Source organism: Rattus rattus, chromosome 5 (assembly GCF_011064425.1).
Source record: "Rattus rattus isolate New Zealand chromosome 5, Rrattus_CSIRO_v1, whole genome shotgun sequence".
In the NCBI taxonomy this organism is placed as follows: domain Eukaryota; kingdom Metazoa; phylum Chordata; class Mammalia; order Rodentia; family Muridae; genus Rattus; species Rattus rattus.
Genome location: NC_046158.1, coordinates 8122309 through 8148812, shown reverse-complemented (window position 1 = coordinate 8148812; position 26504 = coordinate 8122309). Strand labels below are relative to the sequence as shown.

Here is a 26504-nt window from a genome sequence, read left to right as displayed (position 1 = left end):
CTTCTGCATGTGCTCAGTGGTTCCCTTGACTGCTCTGATCAGCCCACACAGGCCCGAGTTTGCCCCTCGGGCCTCCTACTCTCTTCAGTTTTCTGTCTGGGGCTCAGGTCTGAGTCTCAGTCTCTATTTCTATGTGTTTGTGTCCCCACTGGCTTTCTCCTCTGCCTCCATGTACCTCACATGGTACCTGAAGCATTATTGATCCCCAGGGTTGTCAACAACCACAGTGGGTATTTTGTGACTAGGGGGAGCAGCCATAAGGGTGACATTGGTTCTTGCTCCATGAATAACACTTCTCATGGTGCCAGTTAGACTGGGCTTCACCACCGTGAGCGCTCCCAGTGTGGAACTGCACTGGTGGGACAGAGAGCAAATCCAGAGTGTGGATTCCTTGAAGCTGAACCCAGAGAGGCTGATCCAGAATCATGTGTGTCCTTACATGGGCCATCAACATTGCCCCAGGTTTCTTGGTGTGTGTGTGTAACAGTCATTTAGCATGTTCCTGTATACAGACATTTTTAATATTTTTAATTATATTTAGATGTGTGCATCTGCGTGTGGGTATAGCTATTCGATATCAGGGATGTCAGGGGCATCAGGTCCCCTCTCGCTGGAGTTTGAGCTAGCAGTGGATGCAGGGAGCTGAACTTAGGTCCTCCTCCAGGGCAGTAAGTGCTTTTAACAGTTGAGCTATCTCCCCAGCCCCTCTTATTTATTATGTGTATGCATATACATGGGATGTATGTGGGCATGTGTGCCACCGTGCATGTGTGGTGGACAGGAGACAGCTTCCCTGGAACGGAGCTGGGTTCAGACAGTCAGGCTTGCACTATCTGGCAGTGAGCCTGCATCCGCTGAGCTTCAGGCTGCGTTTGTTCCAGTTTTCCTTGGGCAGTAACTCTATGTGAGGTCAGAGATTTGGGGTAATCATGTCACATCCCTCCACCCAGTATGACCTCCTGGGGGAGTTGCTACTTCAGTTCCCTCCTCCACGGAGGCTCCTGGCGACTGCAGGGCACAGGGTAGAGCTGGGCCACTCAGGCCCAGGTGCGTCACCTCCCGCCAAGGTGTGTGCTCACACGCCCACGCAGGGCCACCCCAGAACCCAGGCAGGCCAGGAATGATGATGCCCTAGTCGGGAAATGACAGAGGAGATGAGCTGGGCCACACCCTAGCTGTGACCTAACGCCATGAGCTGGAAATGTAGAACAACAGACAGATGAGCGGGCAGGCCTTCACCTGCCAGCCGGAGGTGAAAAGTCTTCTGTTGTGAAGCAGGGCCTTGCTCTGTGGCCTAGGCTGGTTCCAAGTTCATAATCTTCCTGTTTCAGCCTCCCCAGTGCTGGGGTTGCAGGTGTTGGCCACTGTGCCTAGACAAGAGACAAAAGGATTTCTATCAGGGCTCACCCGGCTGCTGTCCTCACTGGCTGTGGCCTAGCTTGGGTATGAAGAAGTGTTGACTCATTTCTGTGGTTGTTCTGACATTGCCTGGTGTCCAGGTCTGGCAGTCTGATACCCAGCAGCATGGAACTGGACCCTGGGAGCCATCACAGGGCAGCTTTGGCAGCCTGAAGGGCTAGTGAGTGCTCACCAAAGTGGGGTGAGGGTGGACTTTCATCCTACTCAGGGGAGGTTCAGAAGACAGGAAGCCAGACTCCAGGGACCGAGGCAGTTGGGGGCTCATTTGGGAATCAGGGATGGTGTCCAGGGGTAAAGCCCACAGGTGCCGCTCAGCCCCCACGCAGCCTCTAATCATGTGCGGGAACACAGATGGTGTGGTCGGGTCACCCAGAGTTACAGGAGACGCCTGAATTTCGGATTTTTATGTGAAATCACCTGACCTTTTACTGTTGGCTCAAACATTTAAAAACACTTTGCAGTCCAAACAAAATACATGTGTGAGGCGCTCTTGGCTTGCTTCTAGTCTCCGACTGTCAGCTCAAAGCCTCGCTCTTTGAGGGACATCACCCGACTGTGTAAGTCAGCATTGTTCTTGAGGGGTTTGTTGTGCCTCCCAGTGAGGGCCAGCTGCACTCCCAGGAGGGCTGGGATGAGGAAGGGGAGAGAGGCTCCTTCCTTGTAACCTTCTCCTGCAGAGGAAAGCAGTGCTGTGTGACAGCCCAGGCATCAGGGTTAAGGTGAGCCTCGAGTTTCAGACTCACCCTCCCTCGATCACCAGGGTTGCCCCCCCCCCCGTGCCTCCCTGAGCATCAGGACTCAGTTTCCCCAGGGACCCACTGCCTGGGGCTGCTTTGTTCTCAGGATCCTGTCAGTGACTGGGCAGAGTGAAGCACATAGGAAATGGCTTAAATCTAGCCCAGGGTCTAAAGCTTATAACCCTCCCTTAGCGACTGCTGGGAGCCCCAGGGGCCTTAGTGGGGAAGTCTTCAGCCAAGCCCCCTTTGTTCTTTTAACTTTTATCATGGAGCAATCCCAGATAGACTCAAGGTAGAGAATATGGCAGCATACAGCTTAATAAGATAATAAGTTCCTCCGCAAATCCCAGGCACAGCCGCCATGTAACTCCTAACAATAACCGTACCATTGTGTCAGCTAAGAAACAACGGCCAAGTCCAGATGTCCAGCCAGGCATGGGGCACACGCCCTTAATCCCAGCACTCGGAGGCAGAGGCAGGCAGATCTCTGAGTTCCAGGACAGCCAGGGCTATGCAGAGAAACCCTGCCTCAAAAATGAAAAACGGAGGAGGAGGAGGAGGAGGAGCAGCAGCAGCAGCAGCAGCAGCAGCAGCAATATCCAATGCCATCAATATGCAGTATTGCTACCTATTCAATGCCATCAATATGCAGTCTTAAGCTACCTAAGGTTGAGCCTGCTCCAACAATAGTAACTGGAAATTTCTAGAATCAAATCTCTTGCTGTTCTGAGGAGCCTAATGAAATCAAGCCTTCCCTCCCCACGCCCTGACCCCGACGTGAAATCATCCCTTTGCCCACTATACCCAAACACTCTGCTTGCTAGTGAGCCACTTGGCTGCCTGGGTCATTGCTGTGACCATTATGAGACCTAGCACAGTTCACTGTTCCCCTTATTTCAATATCCTGCTGGGTATCTTAAGAGTGCATCACTCTCTGGTATGAGGGGCCTTGCTACCCAGCAGTCAGTTTGTGCATTTCAGGTTCACAAAACCACACGCTGGCTGGTATCTCCTCTTTCTGTGTACCTCCCCACCCCCTGTTGGTCTTACAGGCTGGATTTCTGTAGGTTATAGGCTGCTGGTGTGTGGAGGATGTCCTCCTTCCGACTCTTGTCGTTCCCCCGAGTGATGGTTGGATTTAGGTGTGGGTTGCAGGACATTGTCCTTATCCCCTCTCTTAGGGTCAACCTGCTCTTCATAAAGGACATGCCCCGAAGGTTGGGGTAATCATGAGGGGAAGCTTAGGAGGCCTTGGGGAGGGCTTGCTTTCTGGAAGTATCTAGAAAGTCACAGCTGGTGCTGAGGATGCTAAGGGTGTAAGCTCTGTGGGGTCTCAGGAAGCACGCAGGGACATAGGACACTTACATTGCTGAAAGGGGGTCAGAGTAAAAAGGCTTGAACTGTTGGACTGTGGGAGGGAGTTTCTTTGTCTGTTTCTCCCTCTGTGCATCTGCCCACACATGTGTGTGTTTCTGTACCTGTGCACGAGATAGCCACGAACAGACTTTCCAGCTGGGTCCTTGGCCCAGGAATAGGGCTGAGGAAAACCTACAGAATGTGTGGAAGCCACTGCCTTCCTGTGATATCCCCTCCGCCCCCAAACACACACACACCTGGACTTTCCCCAGCAGCAACCTTAGGGGATGGGATCTCTGCCCCAAGCCAGATCTGCCTATTTTTTTTTTCTTAAATCATATTTATCAGTGGAGCCTTCTCTTAAAAATACTTTCTGACAGTTAAGCATTTCAGAGAAAATTAGGCCCTGGGGCCAGAGAGATGGCTTAGCACTGAAGAGTACTTGCTGTTCTTCAGAGGACCTGGGTTTCGTTTCCAGCACCCATATGGGCGCTGGCAGTTCGTTCCCCTCAGACACCAGGCACATATGCGGTGTACACACTTGCATAGCAAATAACTGTACACGTTCAGTAAAATGAACAAACCTTTTAAAAGTATACAGCCTCACCTAGAGGTAACTAGCATTGCTTTTGCACAGTAGGTCTGCCTAGTTTGTGCACAGCTGGGCGCCCCTCTCCCAGTGGAGCTTGGACTGGATGCCAATGCCCTCTGGACACTCAGCCCAAATACTCAGGGTCACCCTTCCCCATATGTATATGAGCACATAGCCAGTGACCTCATGACATCCTCCCTCCTAGTCACTCTTGGAGGAAGTCATTTTCATTACCCATACTTTCCAGTTGAAGAAACTGAGGCTACAGAGCTAGGGGGTGTGGTAACTGGAATTCCCAGGAAGTGGATCTGATTTCAGCAAAACAGCATCACGGGCCCGCCCACACAACGCAGACTGCCTAGTGCCAGCGGTATCCACCAGGCCTAACAACTAGAGGAGGCTTACGGCCCTCGGAAACCACGCCCCCATCAGTCAGTCCCCACCCTCAGCTGACATCAGCGAGTCCGGCCCTGGGCGCAGAGCGCAGGCAGCGCGGAGCCGCGCCGGCCGGCCCTGCGCCCACGCCGCCCCGGGTCTCGCGGCCCGCCGGCCACCCGCGCCACCGGGAGTCGTCCATGGTGCAGCGCATGTGGGCCGAGGCGTCCGGGCCCATAGGGGGCGCCGAGCCGTTGTTTCCCGGCTCCCGGCGCAGCCGCAGCGTGTGGGACGCCGTGCGTCTGGAGGTGGGCGTCCCTGACAGCTGTCCGGTGGTGCTGCACAGCTTCACGCAGCTCGACCCCGATCTGCCGCGCCTGGAGGTGGGTGAGCCGAGGTCTAACGTCCTTTGCAGCATTGTGTGGGGGTGGGGGATTTCTTCCTTAGAAATCCCCCCTGCTGCACCAGTCCCGGGACAGTCAGTTGGGCATTACAGCTTTAAGCACACGCTCAGCAATAGTTTGGGATCACAGCTGAATTTCCATACCCCGTCGATTTATCCCAGTACAGCGCCCACCCATCACAGGGGTGACAACGCCAACCAATCCCTGCAATCAATCAGACCTTTAAGCCCATCCATGCTATCACTATTTACAAATTCTGTGGTGCATGAATGCTCCAACCACGAGGGCCTGTCCTTATTTCAGACTCTTGTCAATGGGGCATGTGACACAAGAAAGCCACACAATATAGTGGACCAGGAAATGGTTGTAGTAACACAGTCCTAGACTCCCCAGAGGTGAGTGGAACCTCGGGGCCTTTGAATACCCATCACTGAGTCAGACATAGGTCTAACAACCCAGGAACATGAAGGCTACTCAGAGGAGGCAGTGAAAGAAAGGGGGTGGAACGGGCTGATCTCCAATGCGTGGAACCAAGTGTTCAGTCAGTAAGAGGGTGTAAGGTGTTCAATCACGGTAACCTTTGATTCATTTCTGCCCGATTAGAAAATGTGCTGATACCGGGACTTTGTAAGAGTTTGGGAGGATTCAGAGAAGGGAGACCATGCCGTTACATGTGGGAGGTGGGAGTAATCAATGTGGGTAGGAGCAGTGCCCTCTTCCTTCCACTTAGTGTGCACCACCCACCATGCTCCAGAGGTAGTGGAACCCTAAGGCAGCCCTCTATCCTGCTCTGCCTAGAGAGGGTCTGGACAAAGCATGCTTGGGAGCTTTTGGTCATGGAGCCCCAGGCCTGGGAGGCCTCCTGTGCTTGGCAGGTGTCCCAAGCCAGGCTTCTCATTCACCCAATGGCCTCATCTTCATTGCGGCTGGGGAGGGACTCCGGGGAGCTTGGTAGTGGGCGGCCCGCCACCAGCCCTGCACTCATCTGGCTTTCATTATGTCTGGCAGAGTCTCCGGCTTTGTGTGCTGGAAGGGCCTGGCCTGATCACTCCTGGAGGGGGTGTCAGGCTTCTCTCTGGCTCTGTCTGACCTCATGCCTGAGGACCCTTTGTGGCAGGGCTAACGAAAGGTTCTGTCCCTGCACAGGTAGCTGCTGTCCGTGCCTCCTCCGCCACCCCTCTCTCCAGGCCTCTGTGTTGTCATGCAACCTGCTCACTGTTTAGAAATCAGAGGGGAAGCTTCTGGCTGGGGCAGGAAAGCCAGGGTCCTGGCAGGAGAGGAGGCCACAGCCGGAAACTGAACACAATGACCATTTAGCATTCGCCTGGGGGAGGGGCAGGGAAATCCCTGTATTTTGCCAATAATTTCCTCCCATCCCCATCCTGAGGCTGATTTCCTGGTAGCAGACCCGGTCTACGGCCTGAAGTCCCCTCACTCTCTGTCTCTGCCTTCTTCTTCCGTCATTTGTCCCCTTAAGCCTGGGGTTGCCAGATGTCTTCACACATCTGGGCATCTGCCTGCCCTCTCAATTCTAAGTCAAGCCACCACTGACCTAGCTTGACCTGCTCCAGCCTGCTTTAGGAAGGTCATAAGGTTCATGCTTCCGCTACAGGCTTACTTCAGCTTCATCCTGGCAAGGATCTGTGGATCTGGAGCATTTACAGGGAGCAGGCACCGGTACCATGTTCCCCGGCTCACACAGACCTCCAGTTTAGATGCCAGCGCCATCTGCCAAGAGGCTGGAGGCAGAGAGGTGAAGTCCCTGACCTAGATGAATACATCGTCAGCAAGGGTCGCAGACGGGACTTGAGCACGAACTGTTGTGTTCCCTGGGATCGGGTTGGGGTGCCTGCTCCATGTAAGAGCTGTGAGCAGGACACAGCAGAGATGGCTCGTGAGCGGTAGAAGCCAGCAAAGGCTATGGATAGAGCTTGACCCAGGCACTGCAAAAAAGGCTTTGGTCAAGTGAGATACGGAGAGGTTTATTTAGAGTCCAGGAGAAGGTGAAAGTACCCCAGATTTTGAGCCCTTGGGACCAGTGGAACCAGGGGCCTAACATAATGGCTAACAGCCGCTAGGGCTTGGTAGCAGAGCCTAGGCTAAATAATTTGCATGCATGTTGTCCTTTGGGGGGGTCAGGGCTATTAATAGCCCATTTAACCAATGAAACAACTAATTAGATTGCGCTCAGCAAACTGGTCAACTGCAGAGGGAGGCCAGGCGGGCTTCTTACCCTGGCAACTTGCCTGTGATGCCTGAAGGCTGTGTGGGTTGGACACAGTGAGGCCAGGGATTCTTCCTCTGGGCTGTCTGGTTTCTTGATCATACTGTGTGCAGCTCTTAGTTTACCCCAGGGTTCTTTTGTTCCCCTGGACACTGAAAACTCAGAGATATAGGTACATAGGGTGTGTGTGTGTGTGCATGTGTGTGTGCATGTGTGTGCGTATGTGTGTGTATGTGTGTGTGCATGTGTGTGCGTGTGTATGTGTGTGTATGTATGTATGTGTATGTGTGTGCGTGTATGTGCCTATGTGTGTGTGTGTGTGTGTGTGTGTGTGTATGTGTGTGTACACAAGATAATCCTCCAGAGGTACTTTCTGGCTGACTCTAAAAGGGCAGCCTTCAGGAACTTCAGAGTCTGTTATGTTCATGAGGAGACTTGCCATCAAAGCTATGCCCCCAGGATCTCCTTCTCCTATGATTGCGTTCCTCAGAGGCACAGTAGACAAGGATGAGGAGGCCCAGATGGCTGGTACTGGTCCTCTGTCTCCAGTCTGGGACACTGAGAGTGACATGCTGGCCTATTTCCTGGGAGCCTCCGGGCAGCTCTGGAAGCAGGAGGAACCGGATTGCTAGCAGGGACTGACTGTCCAGGAGGTGGTCGGACAGTTTTCAGGATTGTAGGTAGACCTCTCACTGACCCTCAGCTCTGAGGAAGCTTCTGGAGGGGCTTCAACAGCGCTCTGAAGAGCTCATACTTTGGAACCTACCCTGAGTCGGACTTCTGATGCGCTCACAAATGCTATGTTCTCAGGCGTGTACCCCAAGGGAGGGAGCCACCTCAGCACAGTGAGACTGACAGAGATCGACATGAATTGCTTCCTAACGCTGGAGCTAAGGCTCCAAGCAAACTCAGTTCTCCAGAGAAAGGACAACCTGAGGGCTGCTCACCCGAGCAGGGCACAGGGACCAGAACTGCTGGCTGTGGCTGTTCTGTTGGCACGCTCCCCTCCTTCTGATGCCTTTGCCGGCAGCCGTTGTCCTATGGGTCACACCTGCAGGCAGTCTGTCCTGTGGAACCCAAGAGGCACAGAGCTTGAGCTCTGAGCTCTATGGAAGGCCTCTGTGCTGGAATGCCAGCCTAGCCCCTCTGAGCCCCAGAGTTTCTTCACCTGTAGAACGGACATGTTGCCAGGCAGTGGTGGTGCAACATCTTTAATCCCAGGAAGCAGAGGCAGGCAGATCATGAGTTTGAGACCAGCCTGATCTATAGAATGAGTTCTGGGACAGCCAGGGCTGCGCAGAGAAACCCTGTCTAAAAAACAAAACAAAACAAAACAAAAACAAAAACAAAAAAAGGAGTTCCGGAGTGGACCACGTGAGACTAACAGCCGGTAGTGAAGCTAGCCTCGGCGGCAGAGCCATTCCCCTGGGCATGTCCTTAAGCTTCTGCTCAGAGGCACGGGTGTGACACCACCGGCCTGGCCACCTTCCACCTGCTTTCTAGCCCAAGGAAGTCATTTCTGTCTTCAGCCTCTCCCCTGCATCTGTGTACCGTGGCTGGACCCTGCCCTGACAGAAGCAGCAGCCAGCTCTGGGTGTGTCCTCACAGGCCAGGGATAAATCCTGGTCCTGACTGCTGTTTCCTAGCTCTACTTGAGCTGGCTTCTGCCTGTCCCTACCTGGGTGTTCCTTCATCTACCAGGCACCATACTGGGCGAGCTACATGCACTAAGTGTACAGAGGACCTGGGACAGGAAGTGCCCGTGTTAACGGGATGGTATGGTGTGAGTCTGACTTCAGCTGGGTCTGTTTTATACCTTGTGAGGACTGGGGCATGCCCCCTTTCAGGCCTGGCCTGATGGTGGCCATTGCAAATGGACAGCGGGGTGGGGGGTACAAGGCTTTAGATTACTGAAGGGGTGGGTCTCCCCTCTCCCATTCGAGCCTAGTTTTCTTTCCTGAAATGCTAACTTGGCCAATAGCAGAACTCAGGCTGACAGGGAGGGTTCCTGGGACCTGAATCTGACTCTCTGGTAGTTCTGCACAGGCCCAAGACACTTCTTTCTGAGGGCTTGGTGCTCCCCTGCCGCCATGGCAACCAGGCACCTTGTACACTCCCTAGCTGAGGCTTCCCCTGGTGGCCGAGGGTTGCCATGAGGGCTCAGCATCCAGGCTGTCCACCCAGTGCTGGAGCTGGCATGGAGGGCTCTAATGCTTCATGTTTTCATCTCATCCCTCTGTCAGAGCTCATGGCTTGAGCTTGAGAAGTCTTGGGTTCTCACCTCTCCCTGGACACTGTCTATTTGGCCCCTCCCCTGAACCTTGGTTTCCACCTGTAAAACGGGAAAGGTGCTCTCCCACCGTGATAAGAGCCTGAGATTGCTCGCTGGCATCTGGACTGCCCCCTCTCTGTTCCGGAAGGTCCATTCCAAGCAAGAGCCAGGACTCTGAGTGAGCTGCCATCTGGGTCCGGTAGTCCCGGGTGGTCAGTGGTCCTCTGAAAGGTGCAGCACTCATACATCACCAGTTCCTGTGCTGTACCAGGTGTTGTCTGCCATCCTTGGTCAGCTGCAACCCCCGCTGTGTCACCTGCTAGCTGCTCTGTTCTCTCTCAGCCCAAGGCCAGCTTACTAAGCCAAGCTAGGGAGTGAGACTCCTCCTGAGATACAGGGCATGGGGCTGCTCCTGGGGCCCCTGTGTGTCCAGAGCTGTAGGAGGTCTGCAGTACCTGCTGGAGCGCTGGGGTACCCGAGTGACTCGATGGTCCAGGTAGATATGGTGAGGTTGCAATCGCCTCGGCTCACCAAGTAGGCTGAGCCTCTGCACATGGAGAGACAAGTTGTGATCTCCTGAGCCTCTGCACATGGAGAGAGAAGTTGTGATCTTGTGCTTCAACGTATCTGCTAAGGCTTCCTGTGTCTGACTGGACAGATGACACAGGCCTAGCATCCCATTCTTATTGAGCCCCTTGCTACTTGCTGTCCTGGGCTTGGCCTGCAATGCCCTCGCTTTTAGCTGGTCACATATATCCTATTAGCTTGCCACCCTGAGAACTCTGATCAGGTGACACACCCCATTCTGAGAGCTCTAGGCTATGCTCAAGAGACTGTGGTTGTGGGGGCAGCTTGCTCCCAGGACTCCTGGGGACACTTTCACCCCCAAGTGTGTTAGACACAGCCACCAGCTTCATCCCAGGTCCCTGGGGGCCTTGCACATTTGGGAGGTTGGGGGGTGGGAGGGGATGATTCTCTCTAAGGACACAGCCAACCATGTGGCATTCCTCCCTTGGAGCTCAAAGGCTCCTTGGATGCCTGCCCCAGGCAGGCAGACAGACAGGCAGACATTTTTGCTGTTTCAGCTGTTTGCCAGGCCAGCTTCCCCCCTCTTCTCCCTGGACTGCTTGAGTATTCCTGGGATGCTTCCTACATAGGCTGCCTGCTACAAAAGTAGCCCAAGGTGGCCTTAGGTTACGTGGTCCCTGCCCTTCCAACCTCAGAGGGACCTTGGACTTGGGGGAGAAGCTCTTCTCTGTTGCTTTCTAACCAGACCTGAGCATCTCTGCCTTCTCTGGGTGTAGGCAAAAGGGGCCTACACTCTGTATGGTGAGGTGGCCTGGTTCATTCCTGCTGTGGTTGTTTGAAGGAAACGGAGTGCATGGGGTTAGCTCCTCAGGCCGGAACAGTTCCCATCTGTGCAACAGGGTGTCAACTCCCCAGAGGAAGGCATGCATGGCGCCCAGCGTCTGTCTGCACCCCCACCCCCATCCAGCTGGCAGAATGGCCCCCCTCAGGTGGGGGAAGGGTGCAGGGATCACATGACACTCCCACAGGGCCCAGGCCAGCTGCTGGGCTATCAGCAGAAGCTGGGGCTGAGCAAAGCCTTGCCTTGATCCCTGCTCAGGGATGGCGGCTTCTGCTTGCATCCAGCTACTCCTGCAGTGTGCCTGGCTAGGGCAGAGTTCTGTCCTGTGGGCATCAATAAAAACCTGTTGCAAACTAGCCTTGTTCTGGGGTTCGCTGGGCTGAAATCCAGCGTCTCGTGGTAGGAGCTTCACGTGTGACTCGACTCTGCGGTTGATGCCAGGTATAGCCAGTCTCCTTGGGAAAGGAGGGCTCTTCCAGCCTGAGCCGGTGTCTCCTTTTTCTCTGCTGAAAGACTTTCTACATGTGGGTCAGAGGTTAGCTGATGACAGTGCCACTGGCCTCTGAAGGGAAGTTCCCTGGGCTGTGGGCCAGGATTGCTTAGGGTCGTGAGCCTTCTTGTTAGCCACTGGCTTCCAGGAATCAGAGCCCCTCCATCTTAGTTATAACCCTTCCCCAGGTGGCAGGAATAGGAGAAAGCCTGGGGTTTAGGGGAAGCGAGTGTTTCCTTTCTGCTCTAAGCTCTAGGCAGCCACATGACTCCCTCCTTCCCCAAATAGGCCTTGTGATTTGGGGTTCTGTGGATCCCCAGCACTGTTGCTGTTCCCTACTCACGTGAGCAAGAACAGCCAGCTGGGAACCCCCTTGTTGCTCAACAAGTGTCAGAAGCATGAATGAGCAGAAGGGGAAGGAAGTGGCCTCAGATGTGGTCAGCATCCGCACCTTGCCTAGACCCATTATGCTGACTCGAGCGCTGGGCTGGAAAGAGCTGCCTGATGGTGCTTGGTCAGCCTGGAACCTCAGACTGCACAGAGATGAGAGTGCGGGTGACCCGAGCCCTGGGCTCTGGGGACTAGGTCCTTCTGAGGGTCAGTGCCACCTGTGACCATACTAAGGCCTTGGGATAGGGGATCTGTCATATACACAAGACAGTTTGACTACCTCGGCCTCCACTTACCCTTCTCTGAAATGGGTGAATAACAGTACCTGTTCAGGTACACTGGGGTAGGGCTGTCCAGGACGAGGCAGGAGCAGGTTCCTGAGGTGTTGGCCTTATGATCATGAGGAGCCAGGTGGGGAGGAAAGCCCTGGGCTCTCCATTTTCTTTACCCTGGAAGTCCAGGAGCCCCGTCTGTGCCGTCTCCCTGCAGCAGACCCCTGATGTCCTGGCCTGACTCCCGGACCTTGTCTTTCCAGAGCTCTACGCAGGAGATTGGGGAGGAGCTGATCAACGGGGTCATCTACTCCATCTCCCTGCGCAAGGTTCAGCTACACCCAGGAGCCACCAAGGGCCAGCGCTGGCTAGGGGTAAGTATGGAGCGGACACCAGGAGGGTGGCCCTGGCAACTCCTTTCCAGGGTTTTCTGTTTGAGGGTCTCAGTCCCTCTGGGCTGACCCTCCCTCCCTTCCCCAGCCCATACTCAAAGGTTCTGTGAACATACCTACCTACAGGGGAGAGGAGACACCATTGACTTTGCTTCTCATTTCCCATAAGGCAGTGCATATTCAAATATTTTGCTGGGTTTAATGCCTGTCCTCACATGTCACTCTTCCCCTCTTTCCTCCTAGTCCGAAATCCTCTCACATTGTAAGGCTACCCTTTACCCCCAGTGAATGGAAGTTTAGGTTTCGTAAACTTCCTCCTGTCTTAGGGTTACTGTTGCTCTAAAGAAACACCATGGCCAAAAGCAGGCTGGGGAGAAAAGGTTTCATGGGTTCACATTTCTACATCACAGTCCATCACTGAAGGAAGTCGGGACAGGAGCTCATACAGAGCTGGAACCTGGAGGCAGGGCCTGACGCAAGAGCCATGAAGGGTGCTGCTTGCTGGTTTGCTCAGCCTGCTGTCTTATAGAACCCAGGGCCACCAGCCCAGGGATGGCCCTACCCACAATGGCTGGGCCCTCCCACATCAATCACTAATTAAGAAATGCCTCCCTGCCTTGTACACAGCAGTCTAATGGCGGCATAAATCTCTCTGTTGGGGTTCCCTTCTCTCAGATGACTCTAGTTTTGTCAGATACATCAAGTTGACAAAATTCTTCAACATACAGTGCTCTGCACCTTTCTGACTCAGAGGTCGTCTTTGGACCCCTTGAGCTAAGAAGCTGAGCCTGACCCAGCCACATGATATTCCAGAAGACAGCCCTGTCACCACAGCTGCCGTGCATCACTGCTGTTACTCCCAGCGTGATTCTTCCCTGTGGCACTGAACCCATCCAGGGAATGTTCTGGGTCTTGATAGGATAGACCAACCCCCTGACCCTGGAGTAAGCCAGTCTTTCCACCTCTAGGATAGGCTGGAACATCCCACCCTCCCCTCCCCAAGCGTGTGTTAGAGAATGTCGTCACCTAAGAAACTACCCTGAAGGGTTCAACACTTCAAATTCTGCTTGAAAATACAAGGCTTTTTAAAACCAGAGACCCTCTTGTCCCGGCTTTGGCCACATTCTACGGAGGGTTTACAGGAAACGATCCGAGCTCCAGCCTCCAGAGCTTCCCTGAGAATATGACCCTGCCACTGACCGTGCCTTTCTCTTGCTCCCCCAGTGCGAGAACGAGTCAGCTCTGAACCTCTACGAGACCTGCAAGGTGCGCACGGTGAAGGCCGGTACTCTGGAGAAGCTGGTGGAGCACCTGGTGCCTGCCTTCCAGGGCAGTGACCTTTCCTACGTCACCGTATTCCTGTGCACCTACAGAGCCTTCACAACCACTCAGCAGGTGCTGGACCTGCTGTTCAAAAGGTGAGCACCCCCTCCAGACCCAGGGACACCCTTCCTCCTGGCTACATCTTGGGGATGCCTTGTGTCTCTCTGAGCCCCAGTTTGATGGTAAGCATCCTCATAGCTAGATGGGCCCTGCCAGGACGGCCCCAGCCTGGGCTGTCCAGGCCTATGGGATTTATATGACTTTCCCTTCCTCTGTGGAGAAGCTTTCTCTCCTCAGCCTCAGGCTAAGTGGGTTCCCTACCTAGAAAGGAAGGAGGCCTCAACCTAGATATACACAGAGCAAGGATGGCCCTGTGGTAGTCGACTGAGAGGCCCCAGGTCTGCTGAAATGCCTGAGCTTCTAGAACATCTGCTGTGCTTAGCCATGCTGCCAGGCACTTAACTCTGTGACGAGAGCAGAGAGTCAGCCCCTGCCTCCCTGGGCTCCATTCCCATCAGGGAGTTGACCAGTAACACTAGACATCGTAAGCAGGTACGGTAGATGTGACGCCCTCACGGCCTCCTCTAGATATGGCTGCATCCTTCCCTACTCCAGTGAGGACGGCGGACCACAGGACCAACTCAAAAAGTAAGTAGGCTTTTAGTCCGGAGGGGAGGTTTGGGGAACAAGGGCCGAGCAAACTATAGGCCCCACACACATCTGGTTCCTGCTGCTGGGCTGAGGTCTAAGGCTCTTCCTGTATCCAAAGGAAGATAGAGTTCAGGATGATACTGCACTTTCAAGGAGCTGAGTGGAGGGGTGTGTGTGTGTGTGTGTGTGTGTGTGTGTGTGTGTGTGTGTGTGTGTAGAGAGAGAGAGAGAGACAGACAGACAGACAGACAGACAGACAGATGAGACAGAGAGAGAAGCAGTCACTGTGAAAATCCTTCCCTTGTATAGCCTATCTCAATAGACATGCAGCCTCACTCCTTAGGAATGGGCGTTTAGCTGGTCCCCGTGTCCCTCAGGAAAATGCAACCCACACCCAGCTCAAAAAAAAATAGGTGCTGAGGTAACCCTCGCCGCTGGGTGAATGGCAGACTCGAGGACAGGCCCTTGAGGCATCTGTGTTCCAGCAGGAGTGGGGACGGTTCCCTAAAGAACCAGGAGAGCCCCCCATTCCATTGATGAGCCTTCGCTCTCTCCTGTAGGATCCTCTGTAGCCTCTGTCTAGTTACGTGGGTGGGGGCACATCAGGTGCTGTGGGAGGATGGGAGGAGAAACCATGCCTCTGACTCTGTTGCCCGTCCCCAGTGCCATCTCCTCCATCCTGGGCACCTGGCTGGACCAATACTCCGAGGACTTCTGTCAGCCCCCGGACTTTCCCTGCCTCAAGCAGCTGGTGGCTTACGTGCAGCTCAACATGCCTGGCTCAGACCTGGAGCGCCGTGCTCACCTTCTCCTGGCCCAGCTGGAGGACCTGGAGCCCAGTGAGGTTGAGCCTGAGGGTGAGGAGCCAGGGGTAGCTACACAGAACCTGCTAGGAGGGGTCAGTAATTGTTTCTACCACAAAGAGGCTCCAACCACTGGGCCAGGAGCAAGAGCCAGCCCGGGACCCACCCAGTGGGTAGTATACCATAGTCTGGGGTAGCCTCTTGTCGTGGGAACAGGGCTTTGTTCTCTGGTAGTTGGTGATTCTCTGTCTTGAAAATGCTCTGGACAAGGCTGCCATAGTGGACATCTTCTCTCCTGCAGCCCTGTCCCCAGCTCCAGTGCTGTCTCTGAAACCAGCTTCACAGCTAGAACCAGCTCCCGCCCTGCTTCTGACGCCCAGCCGAGCGGTGGCATCCACTCCAGTACGAGAGCCAGCCCCGGTGCCAGTACTGGCATCCAGCCCGGTGGTGGCACCAGCCTCTGAGCTAGAACCAGCTCCGGAGCCGCCTCTAGACCCTGAGCCAACCCTCGCACCTGCTCCAGAGCTGGACCCCACTGTCTCACAGAGCCTCCACCTCGAGCCCACTCCCGCCGCTCCTGCATTAGAGCCTTCCTGGCCTCTGCCTGAAACCACGGAGAATGGACTGTGTGCAAAGCCTCACCTCCTGCTGTTCCCTCCAGACTTGGTGGCTGAACAGTTTACGCTGATGGACGCAGTGAGTGGCTCACGGGGGCGGGGCGGGGCAGGCCTCCTTTTGTCCTCTGCTGTCTAGACCTGTTTTCTGGTTCAGAGCCTCTGTCCCAGGGCAAGTCCTAGCTCCACTCTTAACAAACATGTGATTAGGGCATTCTACTTAACCCAAAGCATTGATTTCCCACCCCCATGGTGGTCATGGAGTGTGTGTGTGTGTGTGTGTGTGTGTGTGTGTGTGTGTGTGTGTGTGTGTGTGTGTGCGCGCGCGCGTGAATGCGTGTGTGAGTGCGTGTTGCGTGCTGACCTCTTAGGGATGGAGGAGTGCTTGCTGAGGTGCGCCTGGGCCACCCTCCTCCATTCCACCCCTAACCTCAGCGTTGTGAAGTGCTCGCCGTGCACGGGAGACTGGGACACAGGGCAGGCTGTGACGTGCCCACTGGGGAGGGGCAGCAGATGCTCTCTGAGATGAGAGGCAGGAGCCACTGCTGTGTGTATGTTTCTTCTCCCCTTCATTTTCCTACTTTGCCTTGCGCTGGGTGCCCTCAGAAGTCAGATGGAGGGGCGAGAGTCACACAGGCTCAGACGCATCCTCACTCTTAAGTGCTGCAGCCTTTGCCTTGGGCTGTGCAGGGCCCAGTGACACTGATCCCCTCCCTAGGAGCTATTCAAGAAAGTTGTGCCCTACCACTGCCTGGGCTCCATCTGGTCCCAGCGGGACAAGAAGGGCAAGGAGCACCTCGCGCCCACCATCCGCGCCACTGTCGCCCAGTTCAACAACGTGGCCAACTGTGTCATCACCACCTGCCTCGGGGACCAGAGTATGAAGGCTTCGGACAGGGCCCGGGTGGTGGAACACTGGATCGAGGTGGCCAGGGTAGGCTACAGGGGGGTCCTGGGGACCTCAGGGCCGCACAGCCTGCACGCACTCACTCCTGGAACTGTACACTTGGGTGCTGTGTGAGCGTGTGTCCCTGACATGCCCTATGGGAGCTTCCTGCCATTAAGGAAGCTCGTCCATGGGCTCCACTCACAGACTCCTTGTCCCCAGGAGTGCAGGGTGCTCAAGAACTTCTCCTCCCTCTACGCCATCCTCTCTGCCCTACAGAGCAACGCCATCCACCGCCTAAAGAAGACATGGGAAGAGGTCTCCAGGTAGGCCTCCCTGTCCCCAACCCCTACTGTACCCCAGGCTGTCTCTGCCTTCAGCGAGGCCCAGCAGCAAAGATGGAGGGAGGGGTCCACTGATGGGTGCACACCCTGATTAGAGCCAGGCAAGTGTCTCGTGCTTGCACACAGCCACAGAGCTGTCCAGCTAGAAGCAAAACACAGCTTTGCATACTCAGGTGGTCTTCAGTGGAACCACGTTTAGGATTCTTCTCCAGCAGCTCAGAATCTTTGCTGTACGGGAAAACGGGCTCCCCACCCTTTTGCCCTGGTGCGCGCTCTTCCCAACCATTGCCTTCACTCTGTGCCTCCTCCAGGGGCAGCTTTCGAGTGTTCCAGAAACTGTCAGAAATCTTCTCTGATGAGAACAACTACTCCTTGAGCAGAGAGCTGCTCATCAAGGTGAGGTGGCAGCCACAGTGTCGGGGAAGGGGGGGCAGGCAGGAGATGGCAGGGTTTCAGTTCCTCACTGCAAGCTTTTGGCCGACTTCCAGTCCTGTCAGGACTGGACAGGAGGGGAGGATGGCTTTGTTCCTTGGACAGGTGGCAGGCATTTGGTGGAACGGTAGGCCTCTGGTGATCTGATGTAGTGGGGACAGCCAGCCAGGCTGCTGCGGGAAGATGAAGCAGCCGGATTAGCAGGTCTGCAGCTTCCTGCTGGGCCTTAGCCACTGGCAGACCGATGGCCAATGGAAGAGGGGGCAACTTCCCTGAGCCAGCCCGTTCTGTCTCTGTGGTGCCAGGCTTGTCCCAGGGGAGAGGCTACCTGGGATGGGGGTCATCCTCCATCCAAACATCTGGTCCCAAGGTGCAGCTGTGCTTGCATAGGTGGCTCTCCCTCTGGCCTGAGGCAGCAACTGCTAGCCAGCATGAGGAACGGTGGTGGACTTGCTGTGTCCCTTGAGGCCACAGGTGCCCAGGCAGCTCAGACATATCAGGGACTAATGAAGTCACTTTTCTCTCTCACCCTAGAAGCTTCCACATAAAAACAAAAACAGTATTATCAGTGGGTCCTGCTTTTGCTGAACAGGTCAGGCTAAGGTGGCCCTGCAGGGCCCAGGGTCCTTAGAGAACAAAGCACCTGCTAAGGAGCAAGGAGCTAGAGACACCTTATCCGTCTCCTGTTATGACAGAGCTCAGTTAGAGACCATCCTGCCAGTCAGTAGGCTGCACTCCTTTGGGTCCTCGTGGGATTCCATGCAAGATGCTGCCAATGGAGGGTCTGAGCCCACAGGAGGCGATGAGGTCTGAGGGAAATGAGGGGTGTGCAGGAGGTCACCAGGCTGCAGGAAGCCAGTCAAAATGGCACTAGGGACCAGGAATTGAGCCCTTCTGTCCCCAAGAACTTCGAAGGTGAGGTGCACCAAGGCCAGACCCAGGTCTCCCTCCCCTACCCCGTGTGTGTTAGAATAGGACACTGATTTAGAAATACCAATGTGGCAGCCAGACACATTGGCCCAGCCAGGCCCAGGATTGGAGCACAGGTTGGCTCAGGAGAGGAAGAAATTCTCATTGACTTCGTATTCGACTCTGGCAGGAAGGAACCTCCAAGTTTGCCACGCTGGAGATGAACCCTAGAAGAACCCAGAGGCGGCAGAAGGAGACAGTGAGTGACCTGTTGGTTGGGAGAGGAAGGGGTTCCCTTGGCCCTTAGCTCCCGTGGCAAGGTGACCAGCTATGTCTTTGGGGACGAGAACCAGTTGCTCTATCAGAGATGGGGCTTGGCAGAGCTCTTTGGGGAGGGTATGAATGAGCAGGGGTCATAGATGTTGCTAGCCTGGGATGGGGGCAGCAGGGAACCCTGGGAAGGAAGCAGCAAAGGTTCTTGGGTTGTTCTACGTGGAAAGCCCTGGTGGGGCTGGGGTCAGGTGAGTAGTGGAGAGGGCCCTGAGGCTTGCTTCTTTCCCACCTGATGCCCCAGGGTGTCATCCAGGGCACTGTCCCCTACCTGGGCACATTCCTCACTGACCTGGTGATGCTGGACACAGCCATGAAGGACTATCTATATGTGAGTGAACCCGGGACCGAGGTGGGGTCTGAGGGGCAGGGCCTGAGGCCTGGGAGAACAGAGCCCCCTACTGACCCCTGAGCCCTGGTTCTCTTGAGAGCTTGAAAGCTGCCCCTTTGGGGACTTTCCAGAGTTCTGACAGCAGAACTGAGGAGAGGGTTGGCCAGAGTAGTTGTGTATGACCCTCAGATGATGGCTCTGGGCAAGAGAGTGAAGCTTGGCACTCCAAGGTCAGACAGCATGTGGGCCAAGCAGGGGCTTCTAACAGAGTGGGTTGGACAGAAATGTCTACCCTCCGCCCTCAGGTTTCCCCTGTGCTAGTGCCTAGAACCAGGTGTGGATGCTTCCTGCCCCCTAGTGGGTGTCTGTGGTAGTGCAGAAGGTAGGCAGGACTTGAGTGGTGGAAGGTGGCTGTTTTCTTACGGACATTGGCTGTCTGTCTTCTAGGGGAGACTGATCAACTTTGAAAAGAGGAGGAAGGTGAGGAGCTGCCGCCCTCAGGGGATGGGGAGGGGGACATGGACTGGGCAAGGCACGTGTTGATTTATGGTGATATTTGGGACACTCTTCAGAGGCTATTCCATAGGAAGGGAGCTGGGGTGATAACATCCAGGATAGCCTCCTGCGTGCAAGTCCAGACACTGGCTGTTTGGACTGTGAAAACAGGGAGGGGCCTGAGTGGGTGTAAGTGGGGGAGTAGATAAAGACCCTCATAGGCCCATCACCACGCTGTTGACTGTTGATCCAGGAGTTCGAAGTCATCGCCCAGATCAAGTTGCTCCAGTCGGCCTGCAACAACTACAGCATTGTTCCCGAGGAGCACTTTGGAGCCTGGTTCCGAGCCATGGGACGGCTCAGCGAGGCTGAGAGGTGAGGGCGCTGGCTGGTGGGGGGTGTCATGGTGTCTTCACTGGTGCCTGCTGATAGCTGCTAGCCCCGATGGGAGCCCCAGCTTGGCCCCTGGTAGCCTCACAGCCACCTCTACCTTAGCTACAACCTGTCGTGTGAGCTGGAGCCCCCGTCTGAGTCGGCCAGCAACACCCTGAGGAGCAAGAAAAGCACAGCCATCGTCAAGCGCTGGAGCGAGTATGTGTTGGGCCCCACCCTAGCACCCACCAGCCAGCCATGGTGGGAGCTGAATCAGCAGTCTGGGCCTTGGTTTTCACCTCTGTGAGATGGGGTGATCCCTCAGATATCCAGGGAAGGCAGGACTGGTGGGCTGGAACTGAGAGCAGTGAGAGTCGGCATCCCTGGGAAGACCCCTAGAGTAAGCCAGCTTCTTCCTGCAGCCGCCAGGCTCCCAGCACGGAGCTCAGCACCAGTAGCAGTGCACACTCCAAGTCATGTGACCAGCTCCGGTGCAGCCCCTACCTCAGCAGCGGGGACATCACGGACGCACTCAGTGTGCACTCAGCTGGTTCATCCAGCTCTGATGTGGAGGAGATCAACATGAGCTTTGTCCCAGAGTCTCCTGATGGCCAGGAAAAGAAGGTGACCACCCATGCTCCCTCCTCCTCCGGCCCCTCCTCCCCAAAGCTGGCTGCTGGCCTTCGGGGCCCTTCATGATTCAGGCTGCTGTTGACACTGCTGTCGCCCACAGTTCTGGGAGTCAGCCTCCCAGTCGTCCCCAGAGACCTCTGGCATCAGCTCGGCCTCAGCAGCACCTCCTCTTCGTCAGCCTCTACCACGCCGGTGTCTACCACACGCACCCACAAGCGCTCTGTCTCAGGGGTCTGCAGCTACAGCTCCTCACTGCCACTCTACAACCAGCAGGTGGGCGACTGCTGCATCATCAGGGTCAGCCTGGACGTGGACAACGGCAACATGTACAAGAGCATCCTGGTGAGTGGCAGCCCCTGTCCGTATGGGGCCCGGCTTGGCTGAGCGGCTGACATGCACAGATACCCAGGCCCCCAGGGAACTATGGCCCACAGCGCACCAGGGCCGAGGCAGTAGGGCAGGGAGTCAGAGTCAGTCAGGACCCCACTGACCTGTAAGGCCCTTGACTTTCTGTTGGAGGCTGAAACAGAGGCTGGTGGTGACCAAGGCAGAGGCCGACTGCTTAGGAGGCGGTTGCAGGGCTGGAGAGATGGCTCAGCGGTTAAGAGCACCGACTACTCTTCCAGAGGTCCTGAATTTAAATCCCAGCAACCACATGGTGGCTCACAACCATCTGTAAAGAGATCCGATGCCCTCTTCTGGTGTGTCTGAAGACAGCTACAGTGTACTTATATATAATAAATGAATAAATTTTTTTTTTTTAAAAAAAAAAAGGAGGGGTTGGGGATTTAGCTCAGTGGTAGAGCGCTTGCCTAGCAAGGGCAAGGCCCTGGGTTCGGCCCCCAGCTCCGAAAAAAAAAAAAAAAAAAAAAAAAAGGAGGCCGTTGCAGTCCAGGCTCAGGAACGCAGGGGCCAAAGCAGGCTGATGGCCATGGGCAGAGTCACAGGCGTCAAGGTGTGGATGTTATTTGAACATGGAACCAGTGGATCCACTAAGATTATGGATGGGCACACAGGGAGGACCTTTCCCACCTGCCAGGGCTTGGACTGCAGACGGCTGCTGCACTGGGTCAGGTGCCCTACCGTACTCCACCCCAATGGAGCCTTGGCCCCCCTGTGCCAGGAGCTGGGAGGGTGCTAAGTCTCATTCACCTGGGAGAGGCCATGACCGAGCCCCATGAGCTAGCCTGTGCTACCACCATCACAGCCTCAGGGCAGGGCAAGACATAGGAGGCAGTAAGCATTGGTGAGCATTGGTTGCTTCCTCCTTACCATGGAGTGGAAACTATTGCTTCTCCCGGATCAACAGATCCTCTCGCTTTCAAGGGCACACAGCTCCCCAAGGCTGTGTGGGAGTTGGTGGCAGGCTGTTTTAGGCCACTGTACCCTGTCCTGATAGCCTGCTCCCCATTCTAATTCAGGTGACCAGCCAGGATAAGGCTCCAACCGTCATCCGGAAAGCCATGGACAAACACAACCTAGATGAGGACGAGCCCGAGGACTATGAGCTGCTGCAGATCATCTCAGAGGACCACAGTAAGTCCGTCAAACTGCAGGCCAGTGCCCGAGGGGCAGGTCAGCACCAGCACCTGCCCCAGCTCCAAGGCCAGGACCCTAGAACGCACAGTAGCAGCCAAGTGTGGCCATGGTGCTCACCGCAAACTATTGGCAGCCCTTGGCACCCAGGGTCTCCTCCCTGACCCAGCATCTGCTGCTGGGCCTCCCCACAGGAGGCAAGAGTTGAGAGAGGCTCATGCATGGGTCTGCCTGAGGGGACATTGTCAATAAGAAATCAGGCACATCAGGAATAATATTCACGTGTTAAAATCCAAACACGAGAGACTGGAGAGATAGCTTAGCAGTTAAGAGCACTGGCTGCTCTTTCAGGGAACCCAGGTTCAATTCCCAACACCCACATTGCAGCTCATCACTGTCTAGCTTCAGTTTGTAGAGATCTGTCATCTTCGCAGTCATACATGCAGGCAAAACACTGACGCACATAAAATAAAAATAAGTAAGTCTTTTATAAAAAAAATCCACACACGCAGTCTGGAGAGATGGCTCAGTGGTTAAGAGCACTCTTCTAGAGGTCCTGAGTTCAAATCCCAGCAACCACACGGTGGCTCACAATCATCTGTAATGGGATCTGATGCCCTCTTCTGGTTGTCTGAAGATAGTGACAGTGTACTTATATGTAATAAATAAATCTTTTTTTAAAAAATCCACACATAAGATGCAAAAAGCACACAGACAAGTCAGTCTTCTAGACAGGAGAAAGATAGAGTCAAAAATAAGCCTGGGCTAAGGTGCTGGCTCGGTGGTTAGAGAGCATAGACCGTGTGCTGGAGAGATGGTTCAGCGGTTAGAACTTGCTGCTCTTCCAGAGGACCTGAGTTCAGTTCCTAAGCACCCACACGGAGACTTGCAACCACTTATAATGCCATCAGTGTGTAATGTTCTTGCAGAAGATCCCAGCACACACCAGCTGGCTGACAACCTCCTGTGGACCTCCATAGACGCATGTCCGTAATTAAAAAGATAAATCAAAGAACCAGGCCGTTCTCAAGGATCTTGGAGAATTTCAGGGGCTCTGTGTCTATGCCCAGCAGGTTAATGCTAGAGAGAGACATCACCACAGAGGCCACCCACGCATGTTGTCGCTGCAGACACTGCTGATGTAAGCTGAACACCCCCACTATTTGCCCATCTGCAGTAACTTCCAGGACATCTAGATGTTATAGTGTAAACCTTCTCTCAGCTTCTTACACTGTTTCAGTTATATGCTCAGGGTGAGGAGACCACCCACCCAGAAAGCAGGCCTCAGAGGCTAAGGAGCTAGACAGACACAGGGTCGGCAGGAGCAGCAAGTCCAGCTTGGCAAGGATGGACAGATTCTGTGTCAGAGGTGACTAGTGGGAATGGAACCCAGAGGAAGGTTCTGCCCTCTGCTGGTCCTTGAAGCCTTTCTGAGTAGCAGTGGAGCACCAAGGAAGGCAGTGTGGATTCCAGGAAGCCTGCTCTGGCTGGAGGTCCCAGTCAGGAGCGACAGCCACAGGGTGGTGTGGGGAGACTTCCTTAGGCTGTCATCAGTCTCTAATGGAGTCACAGTCCTTGTTGGAGCTGGATTGGAGGACCCTCAGGACTTGCTGGGAGGAGGCTCTCCAGTGGTGGGGGCATCCCAGCCACATAAGCACCCCTCCCTGTCCTTCTCTCACCAGAGCTGAAAATTCCAGAGAACGCCAATGTGTTCTATGCCATGAACTCTGCCGCCAACTATGACTTCATCCTAAAGAAGCGGGCCTTCACTAAGGGGGCTAAAGTCAAGCATGGAGCCAGCTCCACTCTCCCTCGAATGAAGCAGAAGGGACTCAGGATTGCCAGAGGCATCTTCTAAGGACGTCTCCCAGGGGCTGGCTGGCTGGCTGGGGACTAAGCACTTACAGACTAGAGTGGCCCAGGCCACACAGGTACCTCTGCCCTCCTGCCAGCCCAGGCTACTCCCAGACTCCACTTTCACCCCGAACCTGTCCTGCTGCCGGGATTGACACCTGCCACTGACAGGCTGACCTGGCCTCCGGGGACCGCTCACCGCCTTAGGTGCCTTCTGCTCTCTGCAACCAGAGGACTAGCTGACTTTGCCAAGGGGTGCTGCCAGCTGGGCATGGAGCCTCGCCTGCCCTGGACAATGTCCACCACACTTTCCTGTCACCTCCCCAGGTGCAGATCACTGCCACCCATGCTCCCAGATGCTCCAGGACACCCACACACCCAGCGGGGCTGCCAACTGCGTTCTCTCCTTGTGCCCATAGGCACTGGCCTGGGACCTTCATGGAGGTCCTAGCCTTTCTTAGGCTGCACCAAAGATTCCACCTTCAGGGCCTATAGAGTGAAGGAGTCTCGCCCACCCTGAGCCCAAGCCCTCCCATGGATCAGAGAGAGAAGCCCTCTCATGGACCGCCTGGTTGGCATTGAACCCCATACCACTGAAAGTGCCATTCACCACCGCTGCGTCCCGGGTGTACAAGACTACATGCAATGGGAGGTTTGTGGGGAGGGGAAGACGACTGGATATTTGTATAAAACGTAAAAAGTTTACTGATTGGGGTGGGGCAATATTTATTTGTTGTAAATAGAAAATGCTAGACTTGAATATTATATTAAAATCCCGTTTCTACTATGGCCTGGTCACTGGTTTTGTTGTTCTTGTTTTGTTTTGTTTTTTCTTTTCTTTTTTTCGGAGCTGGGGACCGAACCCAGGGCCTTGCGCTTGCTAGGCAAGCGCTCTACCACTGAGCTACATCCCCCGTGGCTCCTGAACGGCTGGCGTCAGACAATGGTTTCTATAGAGATGGGAGATTGGGGAGTGAGATGGGGCCGAGAGATGGCTCTACAGCTAAGACCACACACATATGGGGAGGGGGCAGGGACGTGTGTGAAGGACAGAGCCCAGAGGCAGGCTTCTGTTCTTGGGGAGGACCTGGGTTTGGTTCCCAGCACCCGCATTCGACAGCTCTCAACCACCTGTAATCCCAGCTCCAGGGGATCTGACTCTTCAGGCACTGGAACACATGCAGCCAACACTCGTGCACATTAGATAGACAGACAGATAGATAGAAGATAGACGGGGGTTGGGGATTTGGCTCAGTGGTAGAGTGCTTACCTAGGAAGCACAAGGTCCTGGGTTCAGTCCCCAGCCCCGGGGGAAAAAAAAAAAAAAAAAGATAGACGGACGGACGGATGGATGGGTAGATGATAGGAGATAGACAGATAGACAGACAGACAATAGACGGATGGATGGGTAAATGATAGGTGATAGATAGATAGATAGATAGATAGATAGATAGATAGATAGATGATAGAACGAACTTAATAGAACTTTAAAGGGAAGGGAATGGCAGGTCATAAGCCAGTAAGACGCTCAGCAGGTGAAAGCCCTCATTACTAAGCCTGACAACCCAAGTCTGCTTCCTAGGACCAGCATGGTGGTGAAAAGTCAGAACATGTGTGCGCGTGTTCTTAAACGAGTTAATACGTGTTTATAATTTTTAGAAAGAGGGTCTGGAAGGAGCTTTTGTGCGTTGGTCTTGCAGAGGACAGAATTGGATTCCACATGGCGGCTCACCACCACATGTATCTTCTAGAAAATCTGGTGCCCTGTTCTGGCCTCCAGGTACACATGTGGCACATGAACACATGTAAGTAAAACCTCGTCCACATAAAAATAAATCAATCTTTAAAAACAAGCAGGATCTGGGTGCCGGAGACATGTCCTGTATTCATGGGGAAGGGCCCTGGGTTCGATCTGGACCACAGAAGAAAATCTAGGAAGGTTACTGACATCAACCTTTGGCCTCTGTATGAATGCACCACACCTATGCAAATGCACACACCACATGCACGAACATGGGGAAAATACACGCCAGAGAGGGATGGAATAGAGAACCATCTGTTCTTTGGAAAGATGAACAAAACTAACAAGCCTTTAGTTAGATCAGCAAAGAAAAGTAGAGGACCTGAGTCGCTCCGATTTGGAAGCAAGAGCATCGTTGTCAACTATGCATCAGTCAAAAGGAGTACCCAGCATCCTCAGACACCAGCCAGAGACCAGGGGTGTGCTCAGCCAGGAGCAGGGCTGGAGACCGTGGACAGGTCTCGAGTGCTTCCCCCATCACCCTACACAAGCATCTGAAACGATGCCGAAACAGCGGGTCACAAGGGGCTGGGGAAGGGAGGCGGAAGCTTGCTGTTCAGAGGGTCCAGCGCCTATCTGGGTTTTAGAAGCAGGTAGTGGCATTGATGACATGTGGGATGATGTCACAGTGAGGCAGGTACAAGATAGAATGAGGCCTGTCGTTGGACTAGAAGAAAAGATGGGCGGGAGAAAGTTTTAAGGAAGAGGAGAAAGGAACGGAAGAGAGGAGGAGACTAGGAGAAGCCGCCAAGAGAGAATATGGAGGCTGGCGTTAAGATTCCCCGCTGTAGGGGTTGGGGATTTAGCTCAGTGGCAGAGCGCTTGCCTTGGAAGCAAGGCCCTGGGTTCGGTCCCCAGCTCCGAAAAAAAGAACCAAAAAAAAAAAAAAAAAGATTCC

General features: G+C 54.6%; 1 protein-coding gene across 1 annotated transcript; it reads left to right on the top strand.

Annotated features, from left to right (window-relative positions):
* Positions 1-4575: 4575 nt before the first annotated feature.
* Ralgds (ral guanine nucleotide dissociation stimulator) lies at positions 4576-24594 on the top strand. Its single transcript, XM_032902967.1, is given in 19 exon segments — positions 4576-4862; positions 12164-12274; positions 13517-13710; positions 14204-14263; positions 14930-15123; positions 15371-15765; positions 16402-16617; positions 16792-16895; positions 17225-17309; positions 18445-18513; positions 18829-18915; positions 19363-19395; positions 19664-19785; positions 19906-20001; positions 20205-20406; positions 20516-20567; positions 20570-20757; positions 21837-21951; positions 23634-24594. Coding segments are annotated over 19 exon segments (2682 nt in total). The 5' UTR covers positions 4576-4679; the 3' UTR covers positions 23810-24594.
* The last annotated feature ends 1910 nt before the right edge of the window (positions 24595-26504 follow it).